At 33.9% G+C, this 21,987-nt stretch overlaps 1 protein-coding gene across 1 annotated transcript; it reads left to right on the forward strand.

Moving 5' to 3' along the window:
* Window positions 1-6,134: 6,134 nt before the first annotated feature.
* On the forward strand, window positions 6,135-17,583 carry LOC124453416 (fibrillin-1-like). The gene is made up of 12 exons (XM_047004237.1): window positions 6,135-6,207; window positions 6,283-6,405; window positions 7,401-7,532; window positions 7,600-7,702; window positions 8,041-8,160; window positions 10,857-10,894; window positions 11,251-11,379; window positions 11,856-11,987; window positions 12,593-12,715; window positions 12,793-12,912; window positions 17,051-17,166; window positions 17,421-17,583. Exons 2-12 carry the CDS (start codon window positions 6,300-6,302, stop codon window positions 17,526-17,528), a joined length of 1,227 nt encoding a protein of 408 aa, XP_046860193.1. The 5' UTR covers window positions 6,135-6,207; window positions 6,283-6,299; the 3' UTR covers window positions 17,529-17,583.
* Window positions 17,584-21,987: the final 4,404 nt, after the last annotated feature.

Consider the following 21,987-nt stretch of genomic DNA (forward strand, 5'->3'; position numbering starts at 1 on the left):
ACGTTTCGATCTGGATTGAAAGTCATTCAGGATTCATGTAAACACCCCCTTAGTAGGCTTAGTAGACTGAAGACTACAGGCCAGGGCTTTTTAGAGGCTTGTTGTATCTAAACATTATTAGTTTTTAGTTATTGCCATTCCAGACTATTTAAATGTTTTTAAATTTTAAATACCTTTATGCAGTTAAGAAGCATACGATCTATCTACTGTTCAAATGCACGATGCTCAGAACTCATGAAGTACTTGGTTTTCCAAGTTTGAACTTTAAATTTATTTCTTATTTTGATGCTATGAGTTACAAAAAGAAGATGGAAAATGCAAAGGTAAAGGAGCGTAAGGAGCGCTAATGTCATCAAGAGACTCAACTTAGTGAGAGGAATAGATATCCGACTTAAAAAGTCCAACAACTTTTTCTTAGCCTACAGGCACCGTAATTAGTAGTCCGCCACTGTCTAAATCATGCAAATTTCTAAATATCGCCTGATTTCAAAGATTTAAATTTTTTTGAGACACCCTGTTTTACATATCTTTTTTCAAGCCCAAGTCAAAAGCGTTTCTGCTCCTGGCAATGTAACATAACTTCTAAAATAGACAATAATAAACTTGTGTTGTTACCATAGTAATCTGGCAAAGAAATTTCACCATAGGTTACTTTCTGAAGATGTTTTATTTTCACCTTGTATTCACTTATAAGATTGCTTTTCTTACCATTCTAATAAGTCTTGGCACAAACTCTCTCAACATGTTCAGAGCATTTTCACTCTATGTTAAGACATAGTTTAGGAAATACATTAGGCCTGCTTCGTGTGAAGGGGTGGTGCCAGAGGGGGGGCTGGGGGGCTACAGCCGCTCGTCGGGAAATCCTAGTCCCCTGGCGGGGGAAAATTTAACGATTTGTCGAGGAATGAATAACGAAAAAATATAATTTCCAATGTTGATTATTGCCGCTTGTTTAAAATAGTGTGAGCACTTTGCATCGGCAACAATCTTCATACACGCCAGCTATCCGACACCATCTTTAAAAAAATAGTAAAGTTACTCTGAAATACTTATTTTTGATTGCTCATTAGAGAATAGATATGCAAATACAACATGAGATATATTTGCATATGCAATCGCACGCCTGCCAACTATTAGTTTTCAGTCGTTTGTTTTTTGCAACCCGACTTTCGAATTTTGAAAGGAAGTTTTTTGTAAAAGACCTAAAAAACTCTGCTGTTTTAGTTTCAAATCAGCAATGAGCATCAGATTCTGACAGTTTTACAAGTATTGCGGCTATTGCCTTTGATAAATCACCATCAAGCGTCTGGACAGCTAATGTTGTTAGGAATTCATTGTGGTCGAGGGAGCAAACTGGATTTGGTTACCTTAGTGAACAAGTTCAACGCTAGGTTTCCCAACTGTAGAATTGCTCTCTTAACATCAAACAATCAAATCAATTGATTCAAACAATCGAAGTTATATCTTACTCGTGAATTATTAGTATTGCCTCTTATGTTTATAAATTATTTCTTAGTACACCACTGACTCATTATATACATGCAGTAAAAAAAACTGCTCACCAGCAAATAATTTGAACAGGATAACATTGAGATAAAGTGCAAAAAAATAAAATTTAAGTTAAACAAGAGAAAATGTTAGTATCTCTAATAACTAATGGATCCTCGTTATGCTTTCATTACAGCTTTGTGTAGGTTAAAAAAGATGTTCAATATATTTATAAAGCTTTCACGGCGATAATTATTATTTCGTTATTACTATCCAAAATTACTAAAAAACCCAATGAATTCTTTTTACTAACTGTGTAGCTTTGTTATAGCCAATCATATATAAATCCAGTGGCGGATTTCTAATTACGTGGCCTGTAGGCTAAGATGAATTTGTGGGCGTTTAAGCGATATCTATTTCCTCCCACTAAGTTCAGTTTTCCTTTGCTTTGCATTTTCTGTTTGTAACTCCATCGGGTAAAAAAATGGGAAAAGTTCATTTAAAAGTTCAAATGAAATTTCGAAACTCATTGACATGGTCAGGGAAATGGGTAAAGCCAATACTCCATGAGTTCGATACTTCTGAGCAAACAAGACAGAGACACAACACCAAATCAAACAACAACAAAAACTTGAACGTTTAAAACAAACTAAAACACGTACAAGACATAAACATGACGATAACTGGGTGAGGAATATTTCTTCCCGCTCATTAGACGAAACTGAAACGCGACTACTATCTTACGGACTAAAACATTCCATAACACCTAGACAAATCCCGACTGAGACGATAGTATCAAGTGTCGAGGCTGTCCTAGCGTATCAAAGAGACTTGTCAGAGACAACCAAAGACGAGATCAGAAGCAGGATAGCCTCCACTTTACAATCGTCCTCTATACGTGACAACAACTTGACAAAAGACGAACAACAAGCATTCAAACGACTAAAACACGACAACAACATCGTCATTTTACCAGCAGACAAAGGACGCGTGACTGTGGTCATGGACAGGAATGATTACTTTAACAAAATGGACACCCTTGTTAACGACAGACAAACGTACGAACAACTCAAACGAGACCCAACACCATCACTAGTACGCAAACTTAACAGCAAGATCTTCTATGAGAAAATCTAACATTATATCTGAACGTATTTACTATCGACTCAGATGTTCAGTACCACGACCACCCAGACTATACGGACTACCAAAACTTCACAAACCACAAATACCCATGCGACCAATTGTATCATTCTGTGGTTCGCCTACTTACGAACTTTCAAAGTACTTGACTAACATACTGCAACCACTTACAAACAAATCAAAACACAAGCTACAATCCACTGAAACTTTCATTAAAAAACTGTGCACTATACAAATACCGGACAACTATATACTAGTGTCTTTTGATGTGAAATCACTGTTCACCAGTATTCCACTTAATCTGGCACTTACTTGTACAAAAACCCTTATTACAAACACCACGGACGTACTGCCATTACCGACAGAAGACATTATGGAGTTACTAGAGCTCTGCCTCACCTCGACTTACTTCCAATACAAAGGAACACACTACAAACAATTACATGGGACAGCAATGGGCTCGCCCGTTTCTGTTGTAGTTGCTGAAATTGTAATGCAATCTATAGAGGAACGGGCACTCATGACTTACAAACATGCACTACCTTTTTGGTTTCGCTACGTAGATGACACAATCACAGCACTACATGCAGACGAGATTGATGACTTCCATACTCACATCAACAAACAGAACAGCCACATACAATTTACCAAAGATGTTGAAGAAAACGGAACTCTTCCTTTTCTCGACTGTTTGGTAAAACATGACAATCAAAAACTAGGAACAACAGTTTATCGCAAGCCAACACATACTGACCGACTACTAGACCAATCATCTTACAACCCTACATCACACAAAGCCACCACAATCAGAACATTAACAAGACGTGCACAAATCATATGTGATTCACCGGACGCTCTACAAAACGAAAACAACTATCTCAAACGTGTTTTGACAAAACAACTATAACTCTGACTTTATCAAACGCAACACTTACAAACCCAACGAACCCAACGAAACGAACAACTCAGTGACAACAGCAACGATACCTTACATCAAAGGTACGTCTGAGACTATCTCGCGTATCTTACGACCATACAACATACGTGTCGCACATAAACCAATCACAACGTTACGACAAGTACTAACGAACATAAAGGACAAAGAACAACCCAACGAACGACAAGGTGCAGTTTACAAAATAAATTGCTCCGACTGCCACGCCTCCTATATCGGGGAAACTGGCAGGAACTTAAACATAAGACTTACTGAGCACAAACGAGCTACTAAGAAACAAGACAAAACTAATCACATTGCCGAACATCACCGAATCACAAAGCACAACATTGACTGGGACTCGGCAAAATGCATCACTTACAGTACTGACTATAGACAACGGCTTACATTAGAAAGTTGGTATACCAACTTGGAACAAACCCCCCTGAACAGATCACAGCAATTACCGGCACCTTACAAACGACTTATTCACAATACAAACAAACGATCAACTAAAAACATTACACTTCAAACTAATTCACAATGACAATACACAATTGACACCCACACATTACAACTAAAAACGTCACACCTAAATCACACATCACAATAAAATATTTCACTTCACACTAATCCACAATGACAATACACATTTCCTGTACACACAATACAATGACGTAGGAACCAGATAACAAATACGGCTAACCTGACGTTTACTCCTCATTTGACTCTGAAGATGACTACCGCTAAGGTTGTCGAAACGTCAGTCTACAACAACAAAAACAGTCCTTCTCAGGACTTTATTAACCTGGACGATCATCAATTACAAACATATACTTTTGAGCATTACGCATTTAAACAGTAGATAGTACGAAAGCCATTTTTTCTCTGCATTTAATTGCACGTAAGGTTTTTAAGGGCATAAATGATCTAAGTTAAGCTCATTTAGCTAGCCCATAGTAGCAAAAACGCCCAACCAAGTTCTAAAAATTTCTTCACGCAACGGGCCTCTCGAAAACCCAGGCCTGTAGTCTTAAGCCTACTTAGCCTACTGGATAATCCGTCCTTGTGTATATCCTCGGATTGCATGCACGACTAGCAGGGCTGTTAGTACAACGGTGATTGCTGAGGATATTCATATAATCTGTTGTGTCAGACTGACCTTTTTTAAAGTTAAATTTCTTTTCAAAACTGTCTTTAATATAAAATTTCAACAGTAATATGGCCATTAGCGCTATGTACAATTTGGATGAAACTCCATACTCTCTTGCTTGACAAATTTTCAGATATCGATGAATGTGTGCGTAATAGACATAATTGTTTACCGGCTGCTGGAGAAGAATGTTTTAATATAAAGGGAGGATTCAAGTGCGTTTGTTTGCCTGGTCTAAAAAGAGAAAACGGAACATGTGTTGGTTTGTATCATTTAATTAATAAAGAATTCTTAAATTCGAGTGACATTAGTAATTAAGCCTGGTTTACACGAGAGAAATAAGCATAAGAGCAAGAAAAGGCGAGAAAATGAATAAAAAGCATTTAACGAAGCTTGTGACATCACCATTTAAATAAGAGCAAGAATAAAGAAAAAGAGTTAAGAACAGAAGAAGATTTCAGTGTCTTTGTTTTTTCAACTAAAAGAAATGGAAGATTTGTGATTCGTGCTTATTTTTACTCGTGCTAAGCAGGCATTACATTCCCAATGTTTATAATATTAATATTTTTTTCATGTATAGCCATTAATAAATGCAAAGTTAAGCCTCCTGTCTGTAATATGAAATTTGAGAGATGCATTTCAACAAACTCCAAATCATATAAATGTGTAGGTAATGATCTTCTTTGTTGTCATTCTCTATCTTCCTTTCTTCAACAAATTTAAGACAAATTTATTCATAGATCTTGATGAATGCAAAACTGGGAGACATGATTGTGATCCAAATGCAAAATGCAAGAATTTACCCAAACGTGGTTATGAATGTCACTGCAAACCTGGTTTCAAGCAATATAACAATGGCAGAGTATGTCAGGGTAGGCAACTTTATTTTCATCACAAAAGTATAAGAAAATGGTGTTTTTCATGTTATCCAGTTTGGAAGTGTGATACAAAAGAATATTTCATCAACGATATTGCGTTGACTCCAAAACCACCGATGATATAAGTTTATTTTTTAATAACTTTTAAAAGATTTCTTGCAAAATTCATGAAGAACGAACGAAGGAAATATTTTCATTTTCCTGTGCCTTTCGGTACCATAGTACCCTTCCTATACTACTGACTAATGTGCTGTTCTGTCAAAGCAATACAGGTCTTTTCTTATATTCAAGACATAAATGAATGTTCCGACAATTCAAAATGCTCATACTATGCAAACTGTACAAATCTACCTGGATCATACAATTGCCACGGATGTGACCCAGGTTTCACGGGTGATGGAATAAACTGCAATGGTAAGACTTTTGTCTATCCATAATTTTTCTCGATGTCCATTTATGACCATAAATAATATGTAACTATAATCGTGTAGATATCGATGAATGTGAAGAACTACGTCCATGCTCTATCAATGCATTGTGCAACAACACTTTTGGATCTTATCAATGCACTTGCAATAAAGGATTTTATGGAAATGGAGCAGTGTGCACAGGTATTACTGTCATACCAACTTGGTATTGCTTGTTATGACTATAACATACTGTTGTTAACTTGTTATTATACCTAGATATCAACGAATGCTCAATGCGCACCCACAGATGTCCATATCAATCAAAATGCATCAATACACCTGGTTCTTATACGTGCAAATGTCCCAAGGGTTACGAAATGGAAGACAACGTTTGTGAAGGTATCTTTTATGTTTAACTTTCATCATTTTGTCTAAAACAATCTATCTTTTATTTGTATCTTTCCCAATTGTAAAATAATATAGCATCTCAAGTATTTGTTCTTTATCCAAGATCGATCTTCTCTATCGTCAATTTTATGTGTTTTGTTTATAATTGTTTGAACTGAGAAACTCAGATATTTATGTATTATATTATGCTAAGTATATCTTTTTTATATCTTTTTTATGTTTTTCTTTAATGCTGTTACTAAGTTTGTGTAAATATTCTCTTTACCTCGCAGGCTGCTGTAAATTGCGATACGTAAATGTCTTTTGTACTTGCTGAGATGTATGTTTACTGCTGACCATTTTCATTATACAAAACAAAAATTTTATTGTGATGTAAAATGCAATGATCGCCCTATAAAGCATATATGAGAAGAAAAATATCGCCGGTAGCTTAGGTAGTTCTGAATTGTTATTTTACAACATAAGAATTTGACAGTTTAACTCGTTAACATTTCTTTTAGCAAACTACCTAGGTTTTATTGGATTTTCACCATTGCAAATAAAATTTCCAAGCACTATCCTTATGATGAGTCCATATCTCAATTGGCAACAATTATCCCTAACAATTTCATTATACATAATTAGTATATCGTATGTAGCTATTTGTGCATTGTATTTATGTACAAAGTATCCAAGTTTTCTGTCATCCTATGTAATCTTTATACTCTCGTGTCATCCTCCCAAGTCCCTGGTAACCCCCATATTCTGTAGTACATCATTCTACTTGTAATACGTTTTCATGTTTTTTATACTTAGGTGTCCCATTTTACTATCATATGCCGTAGATGATATACTGCTACATCTATGAGAGCAAATGAAGAGCAAAAATTTCGCCATGTTGGATGACCTTAGAAAGAAAAATTTTCTGACAAAATCATCCAACATGGCGGATATGACGTAAAATATACACACCATGAATTGAATGTCAATCTTTTTACTTTCTCCAGATATCGACGAATGCGATGAAAACACTCATAAATGCCACAAAAATGCACGTTGCACAAACTTTGTTGGCACATACAAATGTCGCTGTAAAGATGGCTTCAAACACATGAGCAATGGAAGATACTGTTTTAAAGGTAAAATATTGAAATCTGATTGTTGTCAATGGACCGATGATGGATTACGATGGTCATTTTTCTATAGAAATCTCGAATGGAGAGATCAGTCAGTTGACTTTAATCATTTCTGGCGCGTCAGCTTTTATATTATTCGTTATTTGGATACTTTGTTGCCTTTGTTTAGCACGGTGAGTCAACATCTTATTATTCGTTCTTCGTACATGTCGGTCAAACAAAAAAATAAAAGAAAATATCCATTGCATGCATAAACTTTATATATTTAATATTTTTATTTTTAAATAACTCATACTTTGTTGTTTTTTTTGTTTATTATTTTTTATTTTATACCTAGATGCAGTATCCTTTTTAATTTTATTTTATCACACGGCTATCAACTTTTTTATTTTTTATATGTAGTTGTATTTTAGGATCCAAATTGAGATACTACCGTCTTTAAATAAATGTAAATAAATAAAAAACATCACGTGATGTGATTTGTGACAATTTCCGATTACTTTGAATGCAGGAACACAAAAACTTCGAGTAAAAAAAAAGTAAAAAGTGATGATCAAGAACCACTAATTGAGAAATCTTCTCAAGGAAAACAAGTCTTTATGTATTATCCAGAAGACAGCAGGAACACAAAGTAAGATATGTTTCTTTCATTTCCAAATTGTGGGATTCAGCGTTTTTCAAAATAAGCTACGTCAGGTCACATTTAAATAGAAAATCTTTTGTAAATCCTTGTAAAATTATTAAAATCTTTTACAATTAGAACTGCAGAATTTAGAAAATGAGAGGCCTTTGTATGACCCTTGTTTAGTTTGATCAACGCTAGTTCAGTCTCAGCAAGATCACTTTATCTCGTTAATAGTGCGTGGTTTGATCAAAATTTTTAAGTCAGCTGGCGTTTTCATTTTTCTTCAATGTGGAATCTATGTATGTCTTAATTAATATTTCAATCTCTATATCTGTAGTTCTTTGATGATGAAATCAAGACCATAAAGCATAGAATAGAAATAAGTTAATGAAGAAGGATGGGGAACTCGGCAATGAATGAATTTGTGATGGTATTTTCTGGCGTCAAACGAGGATTATTCCAATTACTGTGCTGCACTGAAAGTTCTTTTATGAAAAATAAAAACGTCTTCAATAACAAGATTACATGATTATGAAATAATTTAGAAGTACATTGTTGTTAACCTTATACTTCTGGTTCCGTACACTTTTAGATGTTTGCACGTACAGAAAACATCACTGACGTGAAAACGTTGCAATTAACTTTAGTTAATATTGACTTTGCATCTTTATTAGCATAAACGCCAGCATTATGAAGATTCAATTTCCATGATTGCATTGTGAAGATACGATCTTCATGTTTGGCAATAGCAAAAATTTATTGACAAATTAAATACGTACGGAGGTTTAGCTCTAGCGTCTTTAAGTTTTTGTTGCGATTACCAAAACTGACAGAATAATTCGCATCTGAGAGGCATACATTTTTTACTCATACCGTAGTCATGCGTTACGTATGGAGACCACGTCACCATTTTGACATCTTACTTTTGCTTTAGCTGATAATGAAACGTAATTAATACTGCCGTCGTCATCAATTATGGGCAAAGTTAATTGGTTGCGTGCAAATAAAGTTTGGTCTTTAATGGAGATGCGTTCTTGATACAAACTAGCAAAAATGAATTTTAAATTTTTATTAATTGTTCTATGTTTTGAGTCTTTCTTTGTTGTATGTTCTGTTTTGCGAGTGAGATCTTGTGTTTGGGGCCTTATTTGTTTCAAAGGATACAAATGCAAAGAAATTCTGATCAATAAAAAGAAGAAAAAGGTCTGTCTTGGTAAGTTGTAAACACGGGAAATCCACTAAACGACTGTTTATACTCTACGGGGTGCATGACAAAACTGCTCAACTTTGAAATCAGCCAACATTAAATTCTACATGATTTTTAAATAACACAAAGACGTGCAAATATATTTGAAAACAACAATGTTCACATACGTATATTGCAACTACTGCAAATTACAAATCACAGGTATAAGAAACTCGGTTCAATTTGTGTTTACCGGTAGTCTTCTGAATCCAGTGATGGATTACTCAGTAGGCTAACTAGACTGAAGCCTACAGGCCCGTGCTTTTGTTAGGCTTGTTAAATCTAGACATTATTAGTTTCTAGTTATTGCCATTCCGGACTTTTTAAATATTTTCATTTAGATCATTTATGCCATTAAGTAGCATACGATCTATCTACTGTTGAAATGCACGATGCTCAGAACTCATGAAGTGCTTGGTTTTCCAAGTTTGAACTTTAAATTCGTTCCTTATTTTTTATGCTGTATGAGTTAGAAAAACAAGATGGGAAATTCTAAGGTAAAGGAGCGTAAGGAACGCAAATGTCACCAAGACACTCGACTTAGTGAGAGGAATAGATATCCCACTTAAAATCAAACAACTTTTTCTTAGCCTACAGACAAATTAGTAATCCGCCAATATCTAAATATGCAAATTTCTAAATATCGGCTGATTTCAAAGATGTGAAGTTTTTTGAGACACCCTGTTTTACATATCTTTTTTTCAAGCCCAAGTCAATAGCTTTACTGCTCCTAAGATTGTAACATAACTATAACATAGACAATAATGAACCTATGTTGTTACCATAGTAATCTGGTAAAGAAATTTTACCACTTTCTATGCATTTATAAGATTGCTTTTCTTACCATTCTAATAAGGCTTAGCACAAACTCTCTCAACGTGTTCAGAGCATTTTCACAATCTGTTGGGGCATAGTATAGGAAATATGCAATAGGCCCACTTCGTGTGCAGCTGGCTGCTGTGCATTTAATAAGATTACTGGCAATACTTAGCCATTTCATTATTCCTATTTGTGAAAAAAGCAATTGAATGGCTGCCAATATGGTAATCATATGCGTAATAAGAAATGCATGGCTCAAAAACTTCAATGCAGTGGCTTTACTGTACATCCACTATACTGTGGTTGAAAAGTGGTAAAAGGTATCGAACTGTGTTGACTGGTATTGAGCAGTGTTGGGCGTTGTTGAGAGAAGTTTGAACTTGTTTAAACGTTCTTCGTAAGCTAGCCTACGTGCAAACGCTCTCAATGTATTGACTAAACATGTTCTCAACAATGTATACTCAACATGTTGAGTTCGTTTGAATGAAGCTTTAATGGCGATTAAGATTAACTTTGTTCTGTTGTAACCAAAGCTTATACCTCAACATTGATTAGTGCATTGAACAGTAGATGCAGCATACTCGACAATGCTCAGCTAAAGCATGCGCTCTGTGCAATGCATTTTGTTGTAATTTAGCTGGTCACTGAGCCGTATATGTAACTGTATAAACAGAGGTTATTATAATAATGGCTCAACATCTTAAGAACTTATGTACACATCGCTAATGTAACTAAAAAAAAGGCAAAAACAATGCTTACTTGTTAATTTCAAAATGCTTTTTCTTGCATTCCATCATTATGACTGTCTCTTTTCCAGACACAGGTCATATCTCTTGTCAAGTTTTTTTATAAGTGTTGTTACATTTCGTTTTATATTTCGAAAATATCGCCATGAAACAACTCGCCGTATATTTTTAAACGAATAGGCTACATAAACTGTCTTTAATATAAAATTTCAACAGTAATATGGCAATTAACGCTATGTACATTTTAGATAAAACTCCATACTCTCTTGCTTTAATAATTTTCAGATATCGATGAATGTGGTCGTAATAAACATAATTGTTTACCAGCTGCTGGAGAAGAATGTTTTAACAAAAAGGGAGGATTCAAGTGTGTTTGTTTTCCTGGTCTAAAAAGAGAAAAGGGAAAATGTGTTGGTTTGTATCATTTAATTAAAGAATTCTTAAATTCTAATGACATTAGTAATTAAGCCTGGTTTACACGAGAGAAATAAGCATAAGTACAAGAAAAGAGGAAAGATTGAAAAAAAGCAATTAACGAAGCTTGTGACATCACCATTGAAATAAGAGCAAGAATAAAGAAAAAGAGTTAAGAACAGAAGAAGATTTCAGTGTCTTTGTTTTTTTAACTAAAAGAAATGGAAGATTTGTGATTCGGGCTTATTTTTACTCGTGCTAAGAAGCAGGCATTACATTCCCAATGTTTATAATATTAATATTTTTTTCATGTATAGCCATTGATAAATGCAAAGTTAAGCCTCCTGTCTGTAATATGAAATTTGAGAGATGCATTTCAACGAACTCCAAACATATAAATGTGTAGGTAATGATCTTCTTTGTTGTCATTCTCTATCTTCCTTTCCTCAACAAAGTTAAGACAACTTTATTCATAGATCTTGATGAATGCAAAACTGGGAGACATGATTGTGATCCCAATGCAAAATGCAAGAATTTACCAAAACGTGGTTATGAATGTCACTGCAATCCTGGATTCAAGCAATATAACAATGGCAGAGTATGTCAGGGTAGGCAACTTTATTTTCATCACAACAGTATAAGAAAATGGTGTTTTTCATGTCATCCAGTTTGGAGGTGTGATACAAAAGAATATTTCATCAACGCTATTGCGTTGACTCCAAAACCACCGATGATTTAAGTTTATTGTTTGATAACTTCTAAAACATTCTTGCAAAATTCATGAAGAACAAACGAAGGGAACATTTTCATTTTCTTGTGCCTTTCGGTACCATGCTCAAATTAATGGCCGAATTATGCTCGAAAAAGCTTAATATGACCTAAGTAACCTCCATCCTCCATACTCAGGAGGCACGTTCCTTATAGTATTTGTTTAAAAGAACATTTAATTATAATTAATTAATTTGACGGAAAGAACGTACCACCTTATTAGTTGTTTAATTTTCTGCAAGAAAACATGACATGTCCTTAAACCTTTAGACACTCCCTCTTTCTCCTGGCCAATATGTTCTGAGCATTAATTGACTTATTAATTATTTAATAATTAATTTATTTGAAAGAGCACTACAATATTCAACTTTCCTCTCACCCTTCCAATCCTACTGTCCGATTATTTATTCTGTCAAAGCAATGAAAGTCTTTCCTTATATTCAAGACATAAATGAATGTTCCGACAATTCAAAATGCTCAATCTATGCCAACTGTACGAATCTACCTGGATCATACAATTGCCACGGATGTGACCCAGGATTCACGGGCGATGGAATAAACTGCAATGGTAAAACTTTTGTCTATTCATAATTTTTCTCGATGTTCATTTATGACCATAAACAAGATGTATGTATGATCTTGTAGATATCGATGAATGTGAAGAACTACGTCCATGTTCTATCAATGCAATGTGCAACAACACTTTTGGATCTTATCAATGCACTTGCAATAAAGGATTTTATGGAAATGGAGCAGTGTGCACAGGTATTACTGTCATACCAACTTGGTATTGCTTGTTCTTACTATAACATATTGTTGTTGTTATACCTAGATATCAACGAATGCTCAATGCACACCCACGGATGTCCATATCTATCAAAATGCATCAATACACCTGGTTCTTATACGTGCAAATGTCCCAAGGGTTACGAAATGGAAGACAACGTTTGTGAAGGTATCTTTTATGTTTAACTTTCATCATTTTGTCTAAAACAATCTATCTTTTATTTGTATCTTTCCTAGTTGTTAAATAAAATAGCATCTGAGGTATTTGTTCTTTATCCAAGATCGATCTTCTCTGTCCTCAATTTTAAAAGTTTGTGTAAATATTCTCTTTACCTCGCAGGCTCCTGTGTATTGTAATACGTAAATGCCTTTTGTACTTGATTCGATGTATGTTTACTGCTGACCATTTCCATTATACAAAACAAAATTTTTATTGCGATGAAAAATGTAATTATCGCCCTCTAAAGCATATATGAGAAGAAAACTTTCACCCGTAGCTTAGGTAGTTCTGAATTGTTATTTTACAACACAAGAATTTGGCAGTTTAACTCGTTAACTGTTCTTTTAACAACTACCTAGAGTTTATTGGTTTTTCACCATTGCAAATAAAATTTCCAGGCACTATCCTTATTATGAGTCCATATCTCAATTGGCAACAATCATCCCTAACAATTGTATTATACGTAATTAGTATATCGTATGTAGCTATTTGTGCATTGTATTTATGTTCAAAGGATCCAAGTTTTCTGTCATCCTATGTAATCTTTATACTCTCGTGTCATCCTCCCAAGTCCCTGCTAACCCCCATATTCTTTAGTTTATCATTCTTCTTATAATGCGTTTTCGTGTTATTTATACTTAGGTGTCCCATTTTACTATCATATGCTATAGGTGATGTACTGCTGCATCCATGAGAGCAAATGAAGAGCATAAATTTCGCCATGTTGGATGACATTAGCCAGAAAATTTTTTGACAAATTCATCCAACATGAAGGCTATGGCGTAGCGTGCTCGCAATGAATAGAATGACAATCGTCTTACTTTCTCCAGATATCAACGAATGCTATGAAGAAATTCATAAATGTCACAAAAATGCACGTTGCACAAATTTTGTTGGCACATACAAATGTCGCTGTAAAGATGGCTTCAAACACATGAGCAATGGAAGATACTGTTTTAAAGGTAAAATATTGAAATCTGATTGTTGTCAATGGATCGTTGATGGATTACGATGGTCATTTTTCTACAGAAATCTCGAATGGAGAGATCGGTCAGGGGACTTTAATCATTTCTGGCGCGTCAGCTTTTATATTATTCGTTATTTGGATACTTTGTTGCCTTTGTTTAGCACGGTGAGTTAACATCTTATTATCCGTTCTTCGTTCATGTCGGTCACACAAAAAAAATAAAAGAAAATATCCATTGCAGCATAAACTTTATATATTTAATATTTTTATTTTTAAATAACTCATACTTTGTTGTTTTTTTTGTTTATTACTTTTTATTTTATACCTAGATGTAGTATCCTTTTTAATTTTATTTTATCACACGGCTATCAACTTTTTTATTTTTTATATGTAGTTGTATTTTAGGATCCAAATTGAGATACTACCGTCTTTAAATAAAAGTAAATAAATAAAAAACATCACGTGATGTGATTTGTGACAATTTCCGATTACTTTGAATGCAGGAACACAAAAACTTCGAGTAAAAAAAAAGTAAAAAGTGATGATCAAGACCCACTAATTGAGAAATCTTTTCAAGCAAAACAAGTCTTTATGGATTATCCAGACGACAGCAGGATTACAAAGTAAGAGATGTTTCTTTCATTTCCAAATTGTGAGATTCTGCGTTTTTCAAAATAGGCTACGTCAGGTCACATTTAAATTGAAAATCTTTTGTAAATCCTTGTAAAATTATTAAAATCTTTTACAATTAGAACTGCAGATTTTTGAAAATGAGAGGCCTTTGTATGACCCTAGTTTAGTTTGATGAACGCCAGTTTCTCAGACAGATCACTTTATCGCGTTAATAGTGTGTGGTTTGCTCTAAATTGTTAAGTTAGCTGGTGTTTTTATTTTTCTTCAATATGGAATCTATGTATGTCTTAATTAATATTTAATCTTTATATATGTAGTTCTTTGATGATGAAATCACGACCATAATGCATAGAATAGAAATAAGTTAATGAAGAAGGATGGGGTACTCTGCAATGAATGAATTTGTGATGGTGATCAAATTATTTTAATTAACGAGTATTTCCTGGCGTCAAACGAGGATTATTCCAATTATTGTGCTGCACTGAAAGTTCTTTTATGAAAAATAAAAACGTCTTTAATAACAAGCATACATGATTATGAATTGATTTAGAAGTACATTGTTGTTAACCTTATACTTCTGGTTCCGTACACTTTTAGATATTTGCACGTACAGAAAACATCACTGACGTGAATATGTTGCAATTAACTTCAGTTAAATGTGACTTTACACCTTTTTAGCATAAACACCATCATCATAAAGATTCAATCTTTATGTTTGCGTTATGTAGATAGAATTGCGTTATGTTGTCGTAGACAGATAAGTTTATAGTATGCTGATAATTCTTTCTAATAGCTTTCTTTAACTTAATAATAATATAAAAGTAGTTGGAGTCTTGTGTTCTTAAATCTTTCTTGTTACGGTGGACACTAAAGATAAAGAACTCTTTATTCAGAGCTACACAGGTGAACAGCCCTACAAAGAATGCATCTGTAAACAGGAATGTTTTACAAGACAATGGTCACAGATTAGGTATTTTAACAGAACGTCGACTGGTGTTGGAATCTTTGACGTTCGTGTCCCCCAATTTTTTTGAAGCAAATTCTAAACAGACACGCTTTCCAGCAAGATACTTTCGCTAGATCGCAATAGAAAATATGTTTTCACAAATATATCGTTTTGCAAAAGCTTGGAACCTTATCTTCTTCGCATGATGATAACTCTTTGTAAAAAGTTCGGTTAAATATTGCTTTAAGCCTAAATTGTTAGTAAACTATTATTCTCGTACAATACTATTCCATATTGATTATGTGAAAGTATCTTGCTGGGAAGTCACGCATGCATAGTGAAAAATATGGCACGATTTTAGCCGAGTGGGCCTTCTGTTAAATGTCTATTCTGTGCAATGGTCTTAAGTTGAACTGAGTTTCTTACATTTGATTTCTGATGTGCAGTCACTGCAATATCCGTTTGTGTATTATTGTTTTCAAATGCGTAGTTTTCTTTGAGACTTTGTATGACATGTCGTTGTTTCAGGCACAAAAAATGTTTGTGCATACATTAATACTATGCCTGTAATACATTAATACTACGCCAGTAATTTATATTTACAATAAATACATTTGAACAAAATTCCATTCTCTTTCTTTACAAATTTCCAGATGTCGACGAATGTATGCGTCAACTTCATAACTGTTCACATCCTGCTGGCGAAGAATGTTTCAATTTAAAATATGGATTTAAGTGCGTTTGTTTACCGGCTCTAAAGAGGGATAACGGAAAATGTGTTGGTTTGTATCTGTTAAGGAATTGTCAAGTACGATTGATTTTGGTAATTAAGCCTGTTTTACACAAACGAAATAAGCATAATGAAAGCAAAGACGATCGAAAGATTGAATAAAAAGCAATCAAGGAAGCTTGTGACATAACCATTGAATTGAAATAAGAGCAAGAATAAAGAAAAAGAGTTAAGAACAAAAGAAGATTTCCGACATTTCAAAATGCTCACCCATAGCCAACTGTACAAATCTACCTGGATCATACAAATGTCACGGATGTAATCCAGGTTTCACGGGTGATGGAATAAACTGCAATTGTAAAACTTTTGTCTATTCATAATTTACCTCGATGTTCATTTATGACCATAAACAATATGAATGTATGATCTTGTAGATATCGATGAATGTGAAGAATTACGTCCATGTTCTATCAATGCAATGTGCAACAACACTTTTGGATCTTATCAATGCACCTTTGATAAAGGATTTTACGGAAATGGAACAGTGTGCACAGGTATTACTGTCATACCAACTTGGTATTGCTCATCCTGAGGTTAATATATCAATTTTTTTAAACTTAGATATCAACGAATGTTTAATGGGCATATATGGATGTCCATTTCGGTCAAAATGCATCAATACACCTTATTTGTGTGAATGTCCTAAGGGTTATGAAATGAAGACAACGTTTGTGAAGGTATCTTTTTTGTTTAACTTTTTTCATTTTTGTCTCAAAATAATTATACCCAATTGTAAATAACATATTTTCTCGTTTATTTGTTATACAAGATCAATCTTCTCTACCATCAATGTTATGTGTCCTGCTTATAGTTCTCAGCACTGAGAACCTTAGATACTTATTTATAATTTTTTGTGAAAATCATCCAACATGGCGGCTATGACGCAAACTGCACACCAAGAATTGAATAAAAATCTTTTTACTTTCTCCAGATATCGACGAATGCGATGAAAACACTCATAAATGTCACAAAAATGCACGTTGCACAAACTTTGTTGGCTCATACAAATGTCGCTGTGAAGAGGGCTTCAAACATTTGAGCAATGGCAGATTCTGCTTAAAAGGTAAAACATTTCACTTTGATTGTTGTCAATGGATCATTGATGGATTACGATGCTTCTTTTCAAAAGACACCTCACATGGAGAGCTCACTCTTATCGTTTCTGGTGCGTCAGCTTCTGTGTTATTCGTTACTTGGATACTTTGTTGCCTGTGTTTTGCACGGTGGGTACATATCTAATTCATTCTACTATTAGTTCTTTGTGCATGTCCGTCTTATGTCACGTGATTTGTTACAATTTCTGATTGCTTTGAATGCAGGAAAACAAAAACCTCGAGTAAAAAAAGGGTGAAAAAAAGTAATGATCGCGAACCATTAATTGATAAATCCCCGCAAGCAACACCAGTTTTTATGTTTCATTCAGCAAGCATATTAATTATTTCACTTACAAGCATATCGGACATTGAAAGGGCAAGCATTCTACTAGCCTTTCCTCAACCATAGAAAGGTGGACTTTATGCCCACAGCTTGGTGGGCAAATCAACCATAGATGGCAGTGTTCACACTGGCCTAAAACAATGAACAAAATCACAACTTAAATTTTCTAAAGTTATATCTAACATTGAAATTGTATTCCAATTCAACTTACTCAAAATTGGCGTGATTGTGTTTTGTGTAGCCATTCTAGATGGTATAGATTCGCCGTTTCCTGAGACTTTGCCTGAATACAAAGGCTCTTTTGTTAGCAGTAATTTTCCAATGGATCGATTATTTCCTTGGCATGCGTGGGTTTCAGATTGAATGACGGCATTAAAGTATCAAAACAGTAATTTGCATCGTATGTCTGCAGGCCTAATGTATTTCAAGCACCATCAATTAAGATTGTGAAATAACGTTCAAGGTCATTGTCAGTTTTGGTTTGGAAAAAATATTATGCATCATAACTGTCTTAAAAATTATAGCTATGAGTCTTAACAATTATTATCTCTGCTATTTTTGACTTGTCATTATACTATGAAAACAAGCAAGAAGAAATTTTTCATCATTCGTGTGGAGAAAGAATTTTGGAAAAAATTGTGGAAAAAATTGATAAATCTGTACCTGGAGAATGGTTGTCCCAGGATCCACCAAAACCTTTTGATCATCTATGAAGACATCAATTTTTTCTGGGGCAGCTTCAGCACTGTAGCTGCGAGCTAGAAGTATTTGAAAATTATAAAAAAATCATGTGCAATGATTATGGATAAAACAGACAATAACAATCACCAAAACTGCTAATATACACATGACTGCAAAATTCAAGTACTTGAACAACATTTCAATAAGTTAAAAGAGTCCATAACATGAATTTTGCTTGAAATTAAAAGTTCTCTCAAAACTTTAATAAAACTTTCCTTACAACATAAGTGCTTGCATGCCTACTTTTGATACTAGTGAAGTCTTTGTGAGATGTAATTTTGAGAATTTATGGCGAGTCTATTATGATCACCATATTCAAGATTCAATGTAGCTTATAATAAACAAACTTTCTTTCACATCATATTTGTGATTACGCCCATAACAATAGTATAGCAGTGAAAATTAATAGAGTTGTAAGATATGTAATGTTGATTAAAAAGCAACTGACCACAAATTCTATAATTTATGTATTACAAAAACTTCACAAGTTCCAAGAGTAAGTCATAAGTGTTGAAAAAAATGCAGTCAATAATGTTGAAAAAAACTCCATTGCAGTTTTAAGAGAAGTTTAATAAAAAAGAATTAAAACTTTGAGTCATTGGCACTTTAAAATCCTGTTTTTTGATACAATTTCCATATAGTTAAGTTGCAAACATTTAGCCAACATAAGCTCAAATATCCTAAACAACAATGAACTATTTAGTAAAAAAGATTTGTACCATTTTGCCCATTCATGTATTTCTGTAATTATCATTTAAAAAGAATGCACTTTTTTATGCAACTGCAATTCCTGATGTTAGAGTGTTATTTATATAGTATATAGTATAAGCTGTTCTAAAATAATTTCAAAAATGGTTTGTGATTTGTTTACAACTTGGCCTGTTGGCAGTACAATACATGAAAGTCCAGTGACCACAAAGCCTGTTCAAAAGTAACACAAGGCAGGCGAGAGGAGGGCAGAATATCAGGAGAATATAATTTATATAGGGAAATGCTGATTTTTACCCAATAAAATTACATGTCCATGGAAAAGAGCAGGAGGCAGTAGCTTAACAGCCAGCAAATATAGGGGCTGGAAGCGCAGTGCAACAAAAGTAAGTTTCAGGAGCACCAAAATATTTAGTATGAACAAACTTGTGGGATTGCTATATTAGTGGTGGGAGGCCATGCCTCTCTACAGTCTGCAACCTAGCTGCATGGTCTCACAAATCCCAAAAATTTAACAAAATCTAAGTTTCAATTACAAAATTGAAAATTCATGCCAATTACTTTAATCAGAACATACATCGATGCACTATGATTTGGGGCAGTGTACAAATTAGTTGAGAAAAAATGATGTGCACTTTTTTCGACAAAAATGTTTCCCCAGAGGCATGATCAAATCAATACTATATTAATTAATATGCAGTGCCATTTACTAAATTAATATTTTTAAACATGCATAAATTCATATGATTTTAGCATTGATCCAGTAATAAATGTACAAAAGAAATTTTTGGCAAATGTTATTCTCTCCTCTTTGTTTCAGCAAACTTTACAGCAAAATAAATTCATCACTTGGCCATCATCCTCATACTCAAACTAGTCAGCATTTAATGTTTCCATCAATGTTTTTCCTGTATTACCTTTGCTGTTAGCTACAACCTTTCGATGAAGATGGCAAGAAAGACAAAAGTGAAATAAGAAGTTTACACCAAATATACTATTGCCTTCTGATTACTTACAGTAACATCCTTATGCTTTTATTAATGTTTCTTATTACAAAAAATATTATATTGATGTCATATTACAAACAATGTGTAAAAGCAAAAAGTATGGTTGATCAAGATTGCCAATTTAACTTAATATTTGGAGCCAAATATGGCTTCTTTTTCTGACATTTGGCTTATTTAAAATGAAAATTCCTCATGGCTTATTTTTCAAATTTGGCTTATTTAAGATTTTCTAAGAATCTTTTAAGAAAGTCGTATGAATGTTTTATGCAGTGCGGTATTTGAAATTAAATGAAGAAATGATCTTCGCACTTTTGCTGGACAATTTAAGCAATCGTCTCACCTGATTTTTTCAGGTCCTGAGACGATTGCTTAAATTGTCCAGCAAAAGTGCGAAGATCATTTCTTCATTTAATCTTTTAAGAATCAAAATGAAAACGTTTCCCAATTTTATCAAAAATAGTCAAAATAGCTATGATGCCAAAAACAGTACGAAATAGTGTACAAAACAATGCAAAGCAAAAATTAACATTAATAAATGTATTACATTCTTATAGTCATAAGCATATAAGCAACATGTATGTCGACTATTGACAGACTTCTCAGTCTCAGAGTGACCATGTCTTTGAAGTTGATGACATTGTGTTAACATGGTTTAAGATTTTAATGTCGTGCAGCGAACTAGTTTATAAAGCAAAATATCAGTAAAGACTAAGCTTGAAAACTTTCTATTTATGTGGTAGTAATCAATAAAGATTTTTTTTTTGCATATCGTTTGAAAAAAAAAGGTGTGCATTGTTTTCATTTTAGCCAAAACCATGTGCAAATAGCACATTGCACACCGTTAATTCGCACTGATTTGGGTGAAGCATTGCCAAATTGAGTTTTCATTATTCAACAAATCTTAAAACAAATAAGTCATTATGATTGCTTAATAAACATAAACGACAATGAAGTATGTGTGTGTTGGAAACATTAAAATCAATTCCTGCTGGCCATCCAAGGCTCATTTCACCTAATCTAACCGCAATATTTATTATAAGTACATTGAAGAAAGAGATCTCCACGCCGGTGGCGGTGTCATTTCTTCTACTGGCCTTCAAATGCTATAACTAACATACCTGCGATTTCATTCATGCAGGCTATGTATATGAAACGACTAAAATATGTCTTACCTGATGTTATTTTAGGTACACTACGTGAAGAGGAGATGAGCATCGACCATGATCTGATCGACGATGACGAACGGAACATTGGCCGACGATGACTTAGAATGAAGAAAAATCCGTGGGTAATTTAATGAAGATTTATTTTATGTTAAGTGATCAGGTAATACACAAGAAAAAACTCTCAACAGACAAGACAGTATGATTGATTATGAAGACAGTTCAAGTCACAATCAGTCGTTTTGTGTTGTCGTTAGTTATCGCCGTGACGGCTTCCTACGACAAGCAACGAAAAATGCACGACGAATAATTGAATGAATTATTTTCAACACACACAAAACAACAGCCAAATAGCGTTGATTGTTCAATCTTTGCTTTAACCGTCACTGATGAAAACCTGAACGGTGCTACCAAGCAACATTTTTCAACGCTTGAAACAATT

Source organism: Xenia sp. Carnegie-2017, unplaced genomic scaffold, assembly GCF_021976095.1.
Source record: "Xenia sp. Carnegie-2017 unplaced genomic scaffold, XeniaSp_v1 HiC_scaffold_25, whole genome shotgun sequence".
Classification (NCBI taxonomy): domain Eukaryota; kingdom Metazoa; phylum Cnidaria; class Anthozoa; order Malacalcyonacea; family Xeniidae; genus Xenia; species Xenia sp. Carnegie-2017.

Excerpts from the sequence above, each read along its gene's own strand:
- LOC124453416 (XM_047004237.1), top strand. The coding sequence starts at position 6,300 with ATGCGCACCCACAGATGTCCATATCAATCAAAATGCATCAATACACCT. Across the intron at positions 11,380-11,855 it reads AGAAAAGGGAAAATGTGTTG|ATCTTGATGAATGCAAAACT; the intron begins GTTTGTATCATT and ends CTTTATTCATAG. Across the intron at positions 11,988-12,592 it reads CAATGGCAGAGTATGTCAGG|ACATAAATGAATGTTCCGAC; the intron begins GTAGGCAACTTT and ends CTTATATTCAAG.